This window comes from Protomyctophum bolini (genome assembly GCF_963924005.1).
Source record: "Protomyctophum bolini genome assembly, chromosome: 3".
In the NCBI taxonomy this organism is placed as follows: domain Eukaryota; kingdom Metazoa; phylum Chordata; class Actinopteri; order Myctophiformes; family Myctophidae; genus Protomyctophum; species Protomyctophum bolini.
Window position 1 is genome coordinate 41,844,686 of NC_137864.1, and position 19,138 is coordinate 41,863,823.

The 19,138-nt window shown below is 43.9% G+C and overlaps 1 protein-coding gene across 4 annotated transcripts in view; it reads right to left on the reverse strand.

The window, feature by feature from the left end:
• Positions 1–2,420: 2,420 nt before the first annotated feature.
• The window catches only part of pcdh10a (protocadherin 10a), a gene marked incomplete at its 3' end in the record, with an annotated part of 36,775 nt that continues 20,057 nt past the window's right edge, over positions 2,421–19,138 (reverse strand). For 2 of the 4 annotated variants that reach the window (XM_080759755.1, XM_080759756.1), the window contains exon 4: positions 9,670–10,391. In XM_080759755.1, coding sequence (XP_080615881.1) covers positions 9,877–10,391 — 515 coding nt within the window. Of the gene's footprint in view, positions 2,570–9,669; positions 10,392–19,138 lie in introns of those variants that run through there. The other 2 variants (XM_080759757.1, XM_080759758.1) reach the window with 2 other exon arrangements.

Sequence of the window (19,138 nt, forward strand, 5' to 3'; positions counted from 1 at the left end):
TTCATTTCCATCCCCCCCGGCTGTCTAAAAACCCGGAAGAGACGCCCAGCAGACAGCTTCTTTTGTCCACGCATGGCATCTTAGGTGTGCTTACACTGAATGTGCGTTCTGAAGCCTTTTGAGCTGCAATGAAAACAAGGCAAAAACAGGCCTCAACAGTGACACCCGCTGGCAAATTGTATTGTCATAATATATGCATGGGATTTGTGGACTCTGACATCACAGTCCACAGGAAAATCGATCAGAGCACTTAAAACCTACTGAATGTTAAAAGTTCAGGGGGGTTTTTGGGGTGCAATTGAGCTCAGAAAACATAAAAGAAAGTAAGAAAAATGACAAAACCTTTCTTTTTAATGTCACGATCCCATTAATATACAAGTCTCGATTTTTGAAGCACTTTGTCTGTATAGCGTCGGATTGAATGACATTATGGAGTAGAAACGAATCAATGGTTTACACAGTTTTCAGAAAAAAGTATATTGTATATATATATATATAGATTTATATATAGATAGATTTATATCCATTTATAAGCTTTTTAAAATAGCACAGTAAACACTTTGCACACAATGATAGAAACCACTGAATGTCTCTCTGATTGTTTTTATGTATAGGCCAATGGGTGTGGAGGCCACACCCCCTCGTTAACCACTCAACGAGGCCACACCCCCTCGTTAACCACTCAACAACTTAAACCACAAACCAATTATACATTATTTTGAATCTAGCCGATTTACAAGCTCAGTCACAACTCACAACGCGTCACACTATGATGTGAGCTTGTAGATCTGGCATTGCTTTGGAAAAATTGACAGAATTGTTTTGAATTTATTTATATTTATATTTCCCAAACTTTGGGACATACTTAACTTTGGGTTAAAGTTGTTAAGAGTAGGGATGGTGCTCGTACATTTCTATTGATAACTTATCGATCAGGGTTCTTATCAAGCCCACTATCGGGAGACGACAATCAATTCTGAACAGAACCAGTATAATTCCCCCTATAGGACCTTTTAAGGCCTTTTAACTTTTGTAAAGTAATATTGAAGAAACTGTATACCGAAACTGTAATGTGTGTACTGTACTGTCACACATTAACCAGTGTAATTTTTGCGCTGGTTTGGCAGGTATCAATACACTTTTTAAACATGACGTCAATGCTCGATAGCAGGCTCGATAAGGCCAAATCGTACTGATACCCGGGTACACAATAACCTTGTTATCGGGTTTTTTCCGGGTATATCGGGTCTCGACGAGCTCCATCCCTATAGTTAAGAGGTCATTGTTGCACTTTCTCTCCAGTCCAGTTCAGGAGGGCAATAACGGAGAGAGACCACTGTTCATGTTTTCAGATACTAGAACTATTGTATTTTCTTCATCCTTTTTGCTGACATTATACTGAAGATGAGTTCACATCTTGTGTCAAAAAACAAAATATTTAGTTGTTGTTTTTTTGTCTTTTTTTAAAGGTGTGTTGAACTTTTCCCCTCCTGAAGTGAAACTGAAACTGAAAGAGAGGACGTACAGAAGCCGTCACTAAAGATTGGCCGTTCTTTCGGCCTGTAATACCTGTAAAAAGTTAAGAGTCGGAACACTTTGACCACACAGAAAGAACCAAAGAAACGAAAAGAGAAGTTATAGAAAGACAGTCGAGTCGAAAAACCGGAGATACTGAAGTCAGAGTAAATGCACATCATTTTTTTCATTTTTTTCCTCTCTCTCTCTCTCTTTCTCTCTCTTCTGGGTTTTTTCCATACCTGTACAACATATGCTCTCTCTCTCACTCTCTCTCTCTCTCTCTCATCCTTTTTTCTTCTTTTTTGTCTCTAACCCAGCATCTGAACGGCATCTGTACAGTCGGCGTAGTGGTGACATAGTAGAAATAGCTAAAGGGTTCTGAGTGACGTCGGTTTGAAGTTTGTACAGAAATGTTTGAGTTTTTTCGTCCTCGTGTAAACAGGCACACACAGATCACCAGAGAGAGGGTGTACAGTATATATATATAATGTACTCCAACCTCAAAACCCCCCTCACACACACGGGGACAAACATTACTCCGTTTTGAGTTCATCGTGTCCCGTCCTTTGTCTCGCCGTCCCCCCTCCCCCTCGTCTCATAATCCGTCATTCGCGTCGGTCAGTGTTCTGTCCTGTCCCGTGCAGGACAGTTCAGTGTTCTGTGTCTGTCCTGTCCCGTGCAGGACAGCATAACGATCTTCGTTTCAAATGGGTGTCGTCATAATGTGGGCCTCATATAGTCTCAGGCCTGCTGAGATGAATAAGGCCTTGGAATGGTCTACAAGTTGTCTTTTTTCTTTTCTCCCCTTGGCTGCTGATGCTAAGGTTCCTGTTATACAGTTGTGGCCTCCCAGGATAATGAAGCTGATAACAACAAGGTTGTTGTTGTTGTTGTTTTTGTTGTTCGTCATCCGTGATGCTGTTTTGTTTTTGTTTTTGTGTCATGTTTACATTGTCTCTATAGCATCACTGTGTTGGCGGTCTTTAGCGCGGGAAATTCACGCCGTCTCCGACAGGTCCACGCGGAATGAGCTAGCAAATCCTTTTGCGGGCTGGAAGGAAGGAAGGGAGGGAGAGAACACACTCGTTAAAATGAAACGTACGTCGAGCTTTCCCCAGTGATATGTTCTTCTACTTTTAAATACACTCTTAGGGGGACGATCACACCGAGACACACGCCACACAAAGATTCAACATTTCTTTATTTGTAGTTTGTGTTTGCTATAGAGCGTCACAGTCCCGCCCCCCCTCGAGAGACCCGGGAAAGAATTCCCCGTTCATTTCCTCCTCATAGGCTTTTCCAAAAGACGTTTACGCCGCGTATACAAAGCCAACTCTTGTCGTGACAAATCATGACAATAAACACAATGTTTTGGGCCAAACAAATAATTAGAAAGAAGAAAAAAAACGGCAGGTTACAACACTTGTTTTGATGTTTTTCTTCTATTTGTCATGACTCGAGTTGGCTTCGTACGACACTTAAAAGGTCTTTAAATAAATACAAATGTCTATGGGAAAAATGCACTTAATTAATAATAATAATAATTAATTGATTGGTTAATGTGTCTCTGCACCTGTAGCGACACGTCTAGGTGTGATCTCCCCCTTATTACGAAGGAGATTCCGTCAAAAAGAAAAAAAGTGAACTGAAGTGGTGAGAGTTATTTATATTCCCTTATCATAAGGGGAATGAATGGCTGGTTTTCAACAGTCAGGGAATGAGCTAAACGCATATATATGTTTACATCAGAGAGGAGGACAGATGCTCATATATATGTTTACATCAGAGAGGAGGACAGATGCTCATATATATGTTTACATCAGAGAGGAGGACAGATGCTCATTTTTTTTTAACGAGGGTTCTAATAGTTTCATTCATTATGAATAGCATTGAATAGGTCATCAAACATGTATGCATCCCATTGCCCGTCTATTAGCCAAGACTGATAATAAACAAGATTCTTCTAAACATAGCAACGAATGCCATTTATCAAGAACATATTGCTGGAGCCGGTCTCGGAGTGGCTCCGTTACCGCGATCATATATCTACTGTATCGTCACATTTTCCACGGATACAGTAATAAGACAAAAATAAAATAATAAAAACACAACTTGAGGCGGCAGGGTTGAGGGTCAATTCGCTTCAATAGATTGGATGAATGGGATAAAGTTTTAAAAAGTAAGAAAGGGGCCCTTGTTGGATTGACTGAATTTAGAGTGGAATTTATACCCATAACCCTGCAAGGCAGAGAAGATGAGCAGACACACACACGGGGAGCTATACATTTGGAGCAAAAAACAGCCTCTGGAGCTAAGAGCTAAACTCCAATTATACTTCACGTAGCGCTGATGTGCAACATTATAGGAGACTGCTGGCTCTGTCGAGTGAAGTTACAGCAGAAATAAGCAGGTCGTCATGCTCTATTGTCTACACCTGGGGAGGATAAAACCCCCACAGGGAGTCAGCATGCGTGAGGCACCCATGGAGGATAATATGGTGGCTAACATGGTATAGTGAGTGAGACTGCATGGGAATGACTTCACAATATTGAATGCAGGCTACCGTACATGCACACACACGCCATTTTGGAAAGAACTTCACGGTCCCTATAGCTTCCTTACTTCCTTCACGATGATATAGTCTCACGTAGCCAGACCACTATTCAACAATCTCCGAATGCTAGAGTCTGGAACTATAGAGCAGTGATACTCAACCTCAGGCCCGCGGGCCACATCAGGCCCGCGGGACCATTATGACTGGCCCACCAATGAAAATCTAAAAAAAAGAAGAAAAATAAATCTGGAAAATGAAATAAAAAGAAATAAATCTGAATGAAGTTATCTTTAATTACATTATTATAAGTAATACTATTAGAGTTGTACTATTACTCGAACGAAAATAAAAGCTTGGGCGGGGGGGGGGGGGAGATGCAATGCAAATGAAAGACATATACTGTGTATCCCTATTCCCTGACATAATTTTATAGCTAAACGGACGGAAATGGAAATTGAGGAAATTGCGGAAATGGTAATTGCGGAAATTGCGGAAATTGCTCTTCACTTATAGCTATCTATTTTCAGGTAGATTGTTTTATTTTACTCAGTCATAACAATTTATTTTCTGTTAACCAACTTGCTGGCTGGCAGGCAGGCAGACAGCTACTCATAGACAGGCAGACAGACAGACAGCTACTCATGGAGAATTGGACAGGCAGGCAGTCAGACAGCTACTCATAGACAGGCAGACAGACAGCTACTCATGGAGAATTGGACAGGCAGGCAGACAGCTACTCATGGACAATTGGACAGGCAGGAAGGCAGACAGCTACTCATAGACAGACAGACAGCTACTCATGGACAATTGGACAGGCAGGAAGGCAGACAGCTACTCATAGACAGACAGACAGCTACTCATAGACAATTGGGCAGGCAGGCAGACAGCTACTCATAGACAGACAGACAGCTACTCATGGACAATTGGACAGGCAGGAAGGCAGACAGCTACTCATAGACAGGCAGACAGACAGCTACTCATGGACAATTAGGCAGGCAGGCAGACAGCTACTCATAGACAGGCAGACAGACAGCTACTCATGGACAATTAGGCAGGCAGGCAGACAGCTACTCAGACAGGCAGACAGACAGCTACTCATGGACAATTGGACAGGCAGGCAGGCAGACAGACAGCCAGCTACTCATAGACAGGCAGGCAGACAGCTACTCATAGACAGGCAGACAGTAAGACAGCTACTCATTGACAGACAGACAAATAACTACTCATGGACAGACAGACAGACAGGCAGGCAGGCAGGCAGGCAAAGAGCTACTCATGTTATGTTATTATGTTATTATAACAGCTACTCATGTTATGTGCAATAATTTGTGCAGTTATGGAAACAGCTCTTTGTGTTTATGCAAGAAAATGTAACACATTTATTTATTTACATATTGTGTGCATGCACATTGTACTTTGATACATTTTGCGAAAATAAAGCAATTGAAAGAGAGAAGTTATCAAGTATCATTAATGTCGTAATTTTATCTACTGGCCCCTGGCCCCTTGCCATTTTTGTAATGTGGCCCACAGGTAAATCTATTTGAGTATCCCTGCTATAGAGCGTCGCAGTCCCGCCCCCCTACCAGGGCCCAGGAAATGATTCTCCATTCATTTTCCTCATAGGCTTTTCAAAAAGTATTTATTTAAAGAATTTTACGCCGCGGACAAAGCCAACTCGAGTCGTGACAAATCATAACAACAAACGGCAGGTTACAACACTTTTTGTTGTTTTTCTTCTTTGTAATTATTTGTTTGGTCCAAAATATTTGTTGTCATGAGTTGTTGGCTTCGTACGACGCTTCGTACGACGCTTAAACGGTCTTTAAATAAATACTTTTTGAAATGTCTATGGGAAAAATGCATTGGGATTAATTTCCTGGGCCTGGCGTCGTCATGAAAGGGGAATAAAATGAAATTAAAATAAATAATATAGCAATCTATTCATATTAGAATATATTTTGCACGTAAAGACGAAACGGAAGTGGCGAGGAGGCTCCACTTCCACTTTATCGCTTACTCATGATAGCTCTTCCGTTGGCCCAGACCGTATGATGGAAGCATTTGGAAAATTGCGGAGGGCAACAGTCTGGTAACGCGAGACTATACCGATGATAGTATAATGACTCTGTTCCATTCTGGTCAAACAGAGTCAGGGTGCTGCTATCGTGCGCGTTAGCTCACTGGAAACACTCAATTACAACCAGTGGGTCTTAAAGTGTCCTTGAGTGGGTTCCAAAATGGCCCTTATATGGGTGTACTGTACAACTCTGAGAGTGTACAAATGGAACCAAGTGGACCCTTAATACGGGATATAAGGGTCCACTTGGTTCCATTTGTACACTCCCAGAGTTATGAGGGTTCTTGAAATTAAACGCTAAATGTTGGAGAACCATTGTAGGCCTACACTAAATGGAACAGAGCCTTAATTACTAGTGTCATCGGTAACACCTGTGAAGGATGCAGGGAAGTGTTCCCCGGAAGTAGGAAGAGTTATTCTGTGTGTTATTCAGAGAGCCTATTAGACCTAATATAATATTCATGCCGTGTGGAAATGAACTGTGAGGCAAATGATAGCAGCACTACACTACACACCCAGATGCACTCTACACTACACACACTACACTACACACTACACACCCAGATGCACTCTACACTACACACACTACACTACACTACACACTACACACCCAGATGCACTCTACACTACACACACTACACTACACTACACACTACACACCCAGATGCACTCTACACTACACACACTACACTACACACTACACTACACACTACACACCCAGATGCACTCTACACTACACACACTACACTACACACTACACACCCAGATGCACTCTACACTACACACACTACACTACACACTACACACCCAGATGCACTCTACACTACACTACACACTACACACCCAGATGCACTCTACACTACACACACTACACTACACACTACACACCCAGATGCACTCTACACTACACACACTACACTACACACTACACACCCAGATGCACTCTACACTACACACACTACACTACACACTACACACCCAGATGCACTCTACACTACACACACTACACTACACACTACACACCCAGATTCACTCTACACTACACACACTACACTACACACCCAGATGCACTCTACACTACACACACTACACTACACACCCAGATGCACTCTACACTACACACACTACACTACACACTACACATCCAGATGCACTCTACACTACACACACTACACTACACACACTACACTACACACTACACATCCAGATGCACTCTACACTACACACACTACACTACACACCCAGATTCACTCTACACTACACACACTACACTACACACCCAGATGCACTCTACACTACACACACTACACTACACACCCAGATGCACTCTACACTACACACTACACACTACACACCCAGATTCACTCTACACTACACACACTACACTACACACCCAGATGCACTCTACACTACACACACTACACTACACACCCAGATTCACTCTACACTACACACACTACACTACACACCCAGATGCACTCTACACTACACACACTACACTACACACCCAGATGCACTCTACACTACACACTACACACTACACACCCAGATGCACTCTACACTACACACACTACACTACACACCCAGATGCACTCTACACTACACACTACACACTACACACCCAGATGCACTCTACACTACACACTACACACTACACATCCAGATGCACTCTACACTACACACACTACACTACACACTACACATCCAGATGCACTCTACACTACACACACTACACTACACACTACACACCCAGATGCACTCACACTGGTATTCAAGTCAGCTACTCGGGTCAATTGGGTTCTTTCTTTCTTTCTTTCGCTTGATCTGCAAAACTGTTGATAATCTCTGGACATGGTGTTCTACCTCAAGTCCTACGGTTGCACGGTAGAATACTACAACTATATCCATTACTCGATAGGTTCCATGTGTGGCAGGTATATTTATAACACGTAAACACACTTGATATATTGATAGGCATTAAATGTGTGGGTACAGTACGTACATCAGTGACCTTTACTTATTCTGAGCATCATCAGATGTGAGGTTATTTGGTGGGAAAGCTTGGGGGGGAATTTAGGAAAATAAATAAAAATGTTGGCCACAGCAGATTTCTTTGAATCAAATGGAGATTTATTTATTTATTATTGTTTTATTTAAAAAACAAAAACAAAAAAAACATATAAGAAGAAGAAAATAGAGAAGCTTATATACAATACTTATAGGGTTAGTATCCGGTTAGGAATATTTCTCAAGCGTGGGGTGTCAGAAAGGGAATTTAGTAAAATATACAAATGAACAACAAACCATCAATAATAATGAAAATAATATAATTACATAATAATAATAATAATTAAGTTATAAAACAAACAAACACAAAAATAAAGCCATATGTGCCAACTCAAAAGCAAATAAAAACGTGATGAAACCACAAAAATGGTATTATTAAGTCCAGATTGGAATCAAAGGCGGATGGATCGAAACGTATCGGCCTCCCTCCTCCTGTCTGTCTTTTATGTATACTGGACCACACCATCATCTTAGGGTCCTTTAGTATCTATACTGGAACACACCATCATCTTAGGGTCCTTTCACGGCGCAAAAAGCATTGAATTCGGATGTGTATATTACAGGAAACTCCTGTTAAACTTTCCAACAAACTTTCCGGTAAACTCCCACACGTGTATATTACCGTATATTACTGTATATGCCTGCTAAACTTGAGGTTTACGGGCAAATCTAGTGTCCATAATTGCCCGCTAACTCCCCTTTTCACACAGTGTTTAGTATCTATGAACCACACCAAAGTCGTATAGGGTCCTTTAGTATCCATACTGGACCACACCACAGTCGTAGGGTCCTTTAGTATCTATACTGGACCACACAACAGTCGTAGGGTCCTTTAGTATCTATACTGGACCACACCACAGTCGTAGGGTCCTTTAGTATCTACACTGGACCACACCACAGTCGTAGGGTCCCAGACAGTGAACTTTAGTATGTATACTAGACCACACCACAGTCGTAGGGTCCCAGACAGTGTACTTTAGTATCTATACTGCACCACACCAAAGTCGTAGGGTCGCTTAGTATCTATACTGGACCACACCACAGTCGTAGGGTCCCAGACAGTGTACTTTAGTATCTATACTGGACCACACCACAGTCGTAGGGTCCCAGACAGTTCTACTTTAGTATCTATACTGGACCACACCACAGTCGTAGGGTCCCAGACAGTGTACTTTAGTATCTATACTGGACCACACCACAGTCGTAGGGTCCCAGACAGTAAACTTTAGTATCTATACTGGACCACACCACAGTCGTAGGGTCCCAGACAGTGTACTTTAGTATCTATACTGGACCACACCACAGTCGTAGGGTCCCTTAGTATCTATACTGGACCACACCACAGTCGTAGGGTCCCAGACAGTGTACTTTAGTATCTATACTGCACCACACCACAGTCGTAGGGTCCCAGACAGTGTACTTTAGTATCCATACTGGACCACACCACAGTCGTAGGGTCCCTTAGTATCTATACTGGACCACACCACAGTCCTAGGGTCCTTTAGTATCTATACTGGACCACACCACAGTCGTAGGGTCCCAGACAGTGTACTTTAGTATCTATACTGGACCACACCACAGTCGTAGGGTCCCAGACAGTGTACTTTAGTATCTATACTGCACCACACCACAGTCCTAGGGTCCCAGACAGTGAACTTTAGTACCTATACTGCACCACACCAAAGTCGTAGGGTCCCAGTGAACTTTCGCACTGATACTCACAGAGAAACGTGGTGGCCTTGTACGGCAGCGTCCCGGCCCTATCATACTCTTTCCTGTCCAGCGTGCTGGCGCTGTACTGCTGCTGCTGCTGCGGAGCAGACGGAGGAGGATGGAGGTGATGGTGGAGACTGTGGTGTGACTGAGACCTCGCACACCCGTCCTTGCCAAAGGTGGAGAATGACGAGGTCACGGATGAAGATGTGAGCTGGTTTTCGGACGGGTGTTGGTGGTGGTGGTGGTGGTCGGCGGTGGCGAGGGCGGCGGTGGAGGGTACCTCAGTGTCGGGCAGCGGCGTGGCGTCCATGCCGGGCACGTGCAGGTTGCTGCGGTAGTCGGGCCCGCCCCCCTGGCGCCCGCCGTCCGACGGCACGAAGGACGGCATCCAGCAGCGGTCGGAGTGGCCCAGGGCCTTGCACTCCTCCGTGCAGTTGGAGAACAGGTCCACGGTGCCTGCAACAGAAAGAAGTACACAAAAAGGTTTAGGGCGTCGAAATGTATACCATAAAGAAGTAAACCGTATTAAAGTGCTCATTATGCTAGAAGAAGGTGCCATTTCAAGTTTTCAAAATGTATAAACAAATGATTGTCGCTCCTGTCACAGACATGATGTCACAGACATGATGTCACAGACGTGCGCAGAGAAAGTTCAGTCAGGAAACTTAGTGCAGTTGCCAGCGGCCAATCATTGGGCCACCTCAGCATCACGTTCTCAATCACATGATTAACTTCTTCCAATCACACTCATTCACATGATTCACTTCATCCAATCACACTCATTCACATGATTCACTTCATCCAATCACACTCATTCACATGATTCACTTCATCCAATCACACACTCATTCCATCTTCATACCGACTATATTTAAAGTGGAAGTTTGCACTGCTCATCCTGCCTGTTTGCTGCTGCACACTCTGATACTGCTGCTGTCTGCTTAAACCTTTGCTGCTCACCCTCCTCCACCCCAGCTACCACCTGTCGTTTTGGATCTGCTGTTTAGGTACGGGGGATTCAGAGTCCCTATGGTGGGGATTGATGCACTTGATCAGAGTACCTAAAAAGCTGGTCCTGTTCATCGCCAAAACATAATAAACATATTGCTCATTTTATATTCAATAAAATATATTCCATTCAATGACTTCCTCACATTTGCCTCTTAGATGCAGTGGAGTAGAAGAAAAAGTACTGGATATTGGAGATACTCAAGTAAGGGAATGGAGGAGTGACGTATATGAAGGGAAGATGAGGAGGGGAACAAGAAGTAAACAATATATATGGAAACGAGGAGATACTGCAAGTTAGCAAATCATTTGCCCAATACAAGCTGAAGAAGACAAAAAAAAAAATGCTGCAGCGAAAAGCTATTCATCAAACGAGACATGGCCAACATTGATGAAGTGAACTGTTTGTCTTGCTCTCCTCCTCATTCATTCTGAACCAAAATGTGTAATCAAAGCGTTGCAGAGAAAAAAAGAACACTATCTTCACCCTCTCTCTCTGCTCACATCAGAACCATCTCACAGGCTCACAGTCGAACAGCAGAAAGACAACGAGGCACCAAACAAATACTGTCATTTCTCTTATTCTGTCTCGCCCTTAGAATGGAAAGAAGACACAATTACATCAAAGGCAGGCGTGAAACGAGATAACAAAAAAGAAAAACAACAGCATGTTTGCCGATTGCTTATTCACGCTGCTTTAGTCCTTCAAACCAAACGCGATATGACAAGCGACGCACACGGCTGACACCGAGGCTGCGAGGCAGGCTCTCTGCGCCAGAGAGAACAAAACACTGGAACTCACAGAATAGAAATGATCATCTTTAGATGCTCGGATGAATACCGTGGACACGCATGCACGCACGCGCGCACGCGCACACAAACAACACACACATGCAAGCATGCACGCACGCACACACACACGCACACACACGCAAGGACACACAAAAACAGCATGGAAGAGGTACAGTTAAGTTAATTATGCTCTCTTTGAGTGAATAAAGAGAGGAATGTAAGAAGCAAAGAGGAGGGAGGATGAGAGAGTACAGAAATAAATAGGAGAGAGGAAACACGGTCATCAGAATAATGGAAGCCTCGAGTCATTCTGTTCGTTGGCTGATTGGATTTGAGGTCTTTCAGAGGAGGACAGACAGACAGCAGGACAATGTGAGTCTTTCAGAGGAGGACAGACAGCAGGACAATGTGAGTCTTTCAGAGGAGGACAGACAGCAGGACAATGTGAGTCTTTCAGAGGAGGACAGACAGCAGGACAATGTGAGTCTTTCAGAGGAGGACAGACAGCAGGACAATGTGAGTCTTTCAGAGGAGGACAGACAGACAGCAGGACAATGTGAGTCTTTCAGAGGAGGACAGACAGACAGCAGGACAATGTGAGTCTTTCAGAGGAGGACAGACAGCAGGACAATGTGAGTCTTTCAGAGGAGGACAGACAGCAGGACAATGTGAGTCTTTCAGAGGAGGACAGACAGCAGGACAATGTGAGTCTTTCAGAGGAGGACAGACAGCAGGACAATGTGAGTCTTTCAGAGGAGGACAGACAGCAGGACAATGTGAGTCTTTCAGAGGAGGACAGACAGACAGCAGGACAATGTGAGTCTTTCAGAGGAGGACAGACAGACAGCAGGACAATGTGAGTCTTTCAGAGGAGGACAGACAGCAGGACAATGTGAGTCTTTCAGAGGAGGACAGACAGCAGGACAATGTGAGTCTTTCAGAGGAGGACAGACAGCAGGACAATTTGAGTCTTTCAGAGGAGGACAGACAGCAGGACAATGTGAGTCTTTCAGAGGAGGACAATGTGAGTCTTTCAGAGGAGGACAGACAGCAGGACAATGTGAGTCTTCCAGAGGAGGACAATGTGAGTCTTTCAGAGGAGGACAGACAGCAGGACAATGTGAGTCTTCCAGAGGAGGACAGACAGCAGGACAAGTAGAAGTAGAAGTAGAAGTACAAGTAAGGTAAGTAAAAGGTAAGAAAACCTTCTAGCACGAAATTCTCCTTTAAGTCCAGTACTTGGGTAAATGCACTTATAGTTATAGAACTTTCCATCAGTGGATGAGCACCAAGGTCAGAGACAGAGCTGGTGCACTGAGAGAGAGAGAGAGAGAGAGAGAGAGAGAGAGAGCTAAGGGCCATTGAGCATTATAACGATTACAACTGATCGTTGTACTTTTCTCTACAGTTGGTGAACTCTGCCGTCCACTTGACTTATAGAAGGCTTATTAAAACTATATTTTATATAGTTCTCGTTAACTATAACTATACACTAAACGGCCCTTAAGACTGAGAGGAGAAAAGGGCTTATAGTTGGGACGCTGATGCTGCACACTGGAAATAGAACAGATACGTTTAAAACGGGCTTGAGCTAGTTAGGGAGAGAGAGAGAGGGAGAGAGAGAGAGAGAGAGAGAGAGGGAGAGAGAGAGAGAGAGAGAGAGAGAGGGGCCGATCTATTATTCTCCCAGACTTACTGAGAACTACGCACGCACACACGCACGCACGCACACACACACACACACACACACACACACACACACACACACACACACACACACACACACACACACACACACACACACACACACACACACACACACACACACACACACACACACACACACACACACACACACACACACACACACACACACACACACACACACACACACACACACACACACACATTCTCTGTGCATGCAAAGTACATAATGCATGTCCCCACAAACAAACAAATCAGGCACAGGACAACGCAGGTGTCATAACAGGCACGAATGCAGGTGTGTGCAGGCAAAACCCCACACACACACACACACACACACACACACACACACACACACACACACACACACACACAAAACCACAAACACACGTACATGCAAAATGTACATGCATCCCTTTCGAGTGAAAGGTAAGGGGATTTTGTTTTTGTGTGAGCTCAAGCTCATATACATGAAATCCTTTAACCAATACGTTCACCTCTGGACATTATTTTGCATACAAGGCGGCAAGACGGCTATTTAAACTTTGCGGGACTTTTCTTTTGACAGCTTTTGTTTGTTTGTTTAGTTTAGTTTAGTTTAGTTTAGGATCGGTTTCGTTTCCCCCTCGCAGAGACCACAAACTGAAATAACCTTTCCACGCAGATGCAAGAATATGATCCCGTATTTAGCACAAGAGAAAAGCATAATTTGAATGTCTTGCAGTCCCTTTGAAAGGCTTTGACTGAGGGGCTGTCATCGTGCAAGCCTCCAGCTTTTCACCAGAGGAGAAAAACAGCTTTTTATTTGTATTTTATATCCAGGATGAGTTAATAGCACAGGCAGACTCCTCACATATAATAGAGCATGTCTGAAAAAACTGTCAGAGCTGAAATCGAAATTATGTAAATATGAAATAAATGCTAACCTTTCAGGCCTGTTTTCTACACTCAAGACAGTTTCTCTGCAAGACATTTCTCTATAAGCCATATCTCCAAAACTGGTGGGTCAAACTGAACAACCAATATGTCAATTTGAAGCTAATGATTATCTTCTTTCATATATATGACACATTATAGACCATATGCCATTATTTACTATTTGGAAAACATTTTAAATTAAATAGTTCAAATAGCCGATCTACAAGCTCACAACGTGTCAATGTAGGTGGGTAGGTGCCTGGTTTTACACTATGACGTAAAATTGTCCACTCATTGTGGAAAACATTGTGGAAACCCCTTCCACTCCACTCGCTCTGGATTAAGTCTGCTAATTGCCTGTTTGTGTATAGGACAAAGGTTTGTGCACGCACACCAAAAGCTGGACATAGGAGGGGCTAGCGCCCTTCAAAAATGGCAAATAAGTGTAGGGATGAGGGCTAAGGGGTGGCACAGGACAGGGCCCATTATTGTGTTTGTCAAAGTGGGTCCCAAATATAATAGCGCCCGGGTTTAAAGTGGGACTGCAATGGCTCGGGTTTAAACAGAAAACAAATTACAACTTTAACCCTCCGCTGTCATATTGTCGACATATTGTCATATTGTCATATTGTCATATTGTCTCGCTGTCATATTGCCGTGGCGTGCACATCTCTATCCATGCATGATCCAATCCATGTAGGTGTGACAGCAGCGCACAGTGCAGACACGCACACACGCACACGCACGCACGCACGCACGCACGCACGCTGGTTGTGTGTACTGTAAATAAGGGCGACAGAGCACAGAGGCCTGTCATTATGTCTGCCCGCATGCTCTCTGTACACCACAACATGATCATCATCACATAGGCATACAGGTGTCTGCAGACGCATATACATGTGTACATGCATGCACGCATGCACACGCACGCATGCACATGCACATGCACGCACGCACACACACACACACACAGGCGCACACACACCTGTCCTTATCCAGGCAAGAAGCAAACAACAACTGAATATGACTGGCAATGACAGGCTCTGCATGGCAGCAGCCCTGTCTCTCACTGTGGCCTCATCATATGGAACTGACACACACACACACACACACACACACACACACACACACACACACACACAGAGGGAGACTGCAAGAATGGCAACACAACCCAAACAAACTACCTAGTTGCTAATAAGCAATCAGCAGTTCCATTCTCCTGCCTGTTCTCTCCACCATTACATCAGCGCTGCTCGCCTTCTGGAATGCCAAACCAGTTGTGATTTGACTAATTGCATTGCCTGACACACACCCAGAGACGCACGCACACACGCACGCACAGACAGACATGGAAATGAGCAAAACAAAACTTCAGCAAGAAAAACATGCACGCCAAGACCTGTGCTTGTTCTCTCTCTCTCTCTCTCTCTCTCTCTCACACACACACACACAGACAAACACACAAAATGGTGTTTGTTTTTTGCACCTGCGTGCCATCACCTGACATGTGGCATGGTGTGAGCTTGTAGATTGGCTAATAACATAGAGAGCTCGTTAGCGCATTTTGCCAACCAAATCTTGGCATAGGCAAATTAAAAATGCCTGAAACTCATCCAGTAAGAAAGGTTCTGTCACGATAGGCAGGGGGTGTAGGACCCAAATGCAGGGCAGCAAGGCAGCTAGGCATGGTTCAAAATCCAATATTGGGGATTTATTACAAAAACTGAGAAAACATCAGTCACAAACTAACACTGAACATGAAGTGACACCAAACAGTGACTTGACAAGGACTGAGTGGGGAACAAGACTGATATACACAAGAAGGCTGATTAGTGAGAAACACCTGGGGAAGACAACATAGAACCAAAACAACTAGAACATAACATAGAAATACAAGAGCTAGACAGGCAATGTCTGTGACTGTGACAGGTTCCATGGTGCAGAAACTAAGCACAATGAAAATGCATATATATTTTTTTAAATAACGTTATTTTTTTCTGTAATGAATTCATCAAAATCCAAGCTCGTATAACTTGTAGATCTGCTATTTTTGAAAAATCGTGACAATGTGGCGCGAATCTTTGAATATACCCCTTTTGGTGTTATTTATGTTATGTTATGCTTTAGCTATTTGAAAAATAGCAGATCTACAAGCTCATAGCGCACCACCGAGTGGCGCGCTACGAGCTTGTAGGTCTGCTATTTGTTTTAAATCGAAGAACGACTGACATAGAAACATAGCTTTTTCAGAAAACTGTCAGGATGTAGAAGACATTTGTAGAATCTGATCTCAGGTCAAAATGGGTTAAGTGCGCACGCACGCACGCACGCACACACACATGCACGCACAGTCGCACACCCACACGCACACCCACACACACACATGCACACGTTATATTCCCCAGGAGGATCATTCCTATGCTCCCATACCACTGCTGTTATTCATCTTATACGCTTCAACTCCAGCGAGGAGAGACAAGGAAACGTCAATGTTTGGACAGCAGGTGCAGCGAGTGGCGGTAGCCTCCGGAGGGCCCGGTGGGACGGCGGTATCCTCCGTACACACCGGGAGGGCCCGGTGGGAAGGCGCTGATGAGGAAACCATAGACCTCTCAAAGCCAAAATAGATGAAGATGCCCCGGCCGCCATACGAGCTGATGACAGACAGAGTAACACTGTATACTCTGTGTCTTGTTAGTTTGTTTGTCATGTTTACTTCGAATATGCCAATGAAATAAATAAAGCAGAAACAGTTCTTTGCATTTTCCTAATTACAAAGAAAAACAATTACAATAAATAGCTTAAAATATAAGAAAATGAAACAAAGAAAAAGACAAAAAAAAAAAACTAAAACTAAGCATATCCGAGGACTGGGAAGAAGTAAAAATGTATATACTCCCACGCCTCTGTAATTAAATAATTACTCTCTGACTTCTGTTGCTTCAACTTAAACGACTCATTATCAAAATGTATCTCTTCACTTTTAAATCTTTGAATATACTGTACTCTGTGTCTGAAGGCGACAGCTTGCTTTCCCCCTCCATGTTTTCAACAGTGGCATTTTACCTCAGAGTGCAGTTCAACGTGGCTTGAACTCACCCATATAACACTGCCACCTTTGATTAATGTAATTTCTTATGAGGGCCTGAACGACCAGTCATTATTGATCTATGTTTTTTCATCACTTGATCCAGCATCGTGTTACAACAAGGCCCCACGCGGCTAATAACCTCGACACCGACACAAATCGCATTATACTACTAGGCCACCGGAAAGGAAAGGAAAGGTATACTACTGTATGTTTACCCAGAGTAACTGGACTAAGCTCAAGAACTTGTTTACAGCCAGGCCCTGCTCATAGAACATTTCATGGTAGAGGTTCAATGCCTTGCTCAAGGGCACTTCAGCGGTGGTAATTTTAACGTGCCGGTCCGGGGATACGAACTATAGCGACCTTCCGATATCAAGACCGCTCCGCAAACCGTTCGGCCACCGCTCCCGGTGGGGAGCCCGTGGGCTCACACTGTGTAAGATATCAAAAGACACAAAGATATATACAATTAAGCAATTTGCAGCATAATTATCTGTCTTTGTGAGGTATTGTTTAGTTGTGTACGTCGCACCGGATTGCTGACGTTATTAGAGTTGTGTTCCGATACCGATACTGGTATCGATTACTCGGGCCGATACCAAACCTCAAGTACTCGTACTCGGTACTCAGAACCGGGCCCCAATACTTTGACCCGAGTACCAAAACATCCAATTGACAATATAATATAGGCTGAATGAATGCAACGGGAGCTAGTCTGACCCAACACTGCAGCAAATTGGAAAAAAACGGCCGCTCTACAAGCATAAATGACAACTGACAAGTGTAGATCGGAGATCCATCTGCATGTATGCGGAAAAAGGGGGTCAAATAAGTGGTTACTCAACAAAATGAAAGCTCGTATCGGTACTCGGTATCGGCGAGTACTAAAAATGAAGTACTTTTACTCGTACTAAAAAATGGTAACGGGACAACTATAGATGTCATCAAATGTGCGTCGGCAAGCAGGAACAATTGATAGTAAAACAGAACATTTAAAGAACATGGAACTAGAGTGGACAGAAATAATCCCCACCACCACCTCCCCCCGTTACAGAGAGGTGAGTGGAAATGGTTCATGGTTTTCGTGGCTTCGTATAGCTTAAGTTGAAGCCGGCTCAACTTGGATTTGTAGCTTTGTAGCTGTTTACAAACGTCAGACGTGTGTACCTTTGTATCTCCGTGTCTCCATGGCTACCATTGACAGTGAACGGTCGACAGACTGTAGTAGTAGCTCTGTGTATCCGCCCGGTGTGAACGTGGCATTACTCAAGGCCTCGCGGTGAAGAGAGAGAGAGAGAGAGAGAGAGAGAGGGTCACTGTGGACACTATGTATAGCCTGCAGGTGTCATTTTCTTGTTGCTTTGTGAATGTAACGTCGTGTCGTGTTGTTGTAGGTCACGGATGAGACTCGCAGGCATCTGTGCCTGGGACAGGACAAGGAGCCCCAGAGGTTAATATGAAAGCAGAGCGTTTGGGTTTAGCATGCAGCTATAGAGGCCTTTTAGAGTGGCTTAGGAGGGAACAGATGTTCCATAAAGCTATAGCTTCCCCCCATGTGCCACTCTGACACTCTGACTGGTCTGCATGTTATACAAGCAGACTAAGTCTGTTGGAGACGTCTCTTAGGGACTGGCAAAACACTGTCACATCTCACATCTCACCTTCACCTTCACTAATGAATACACGGCAA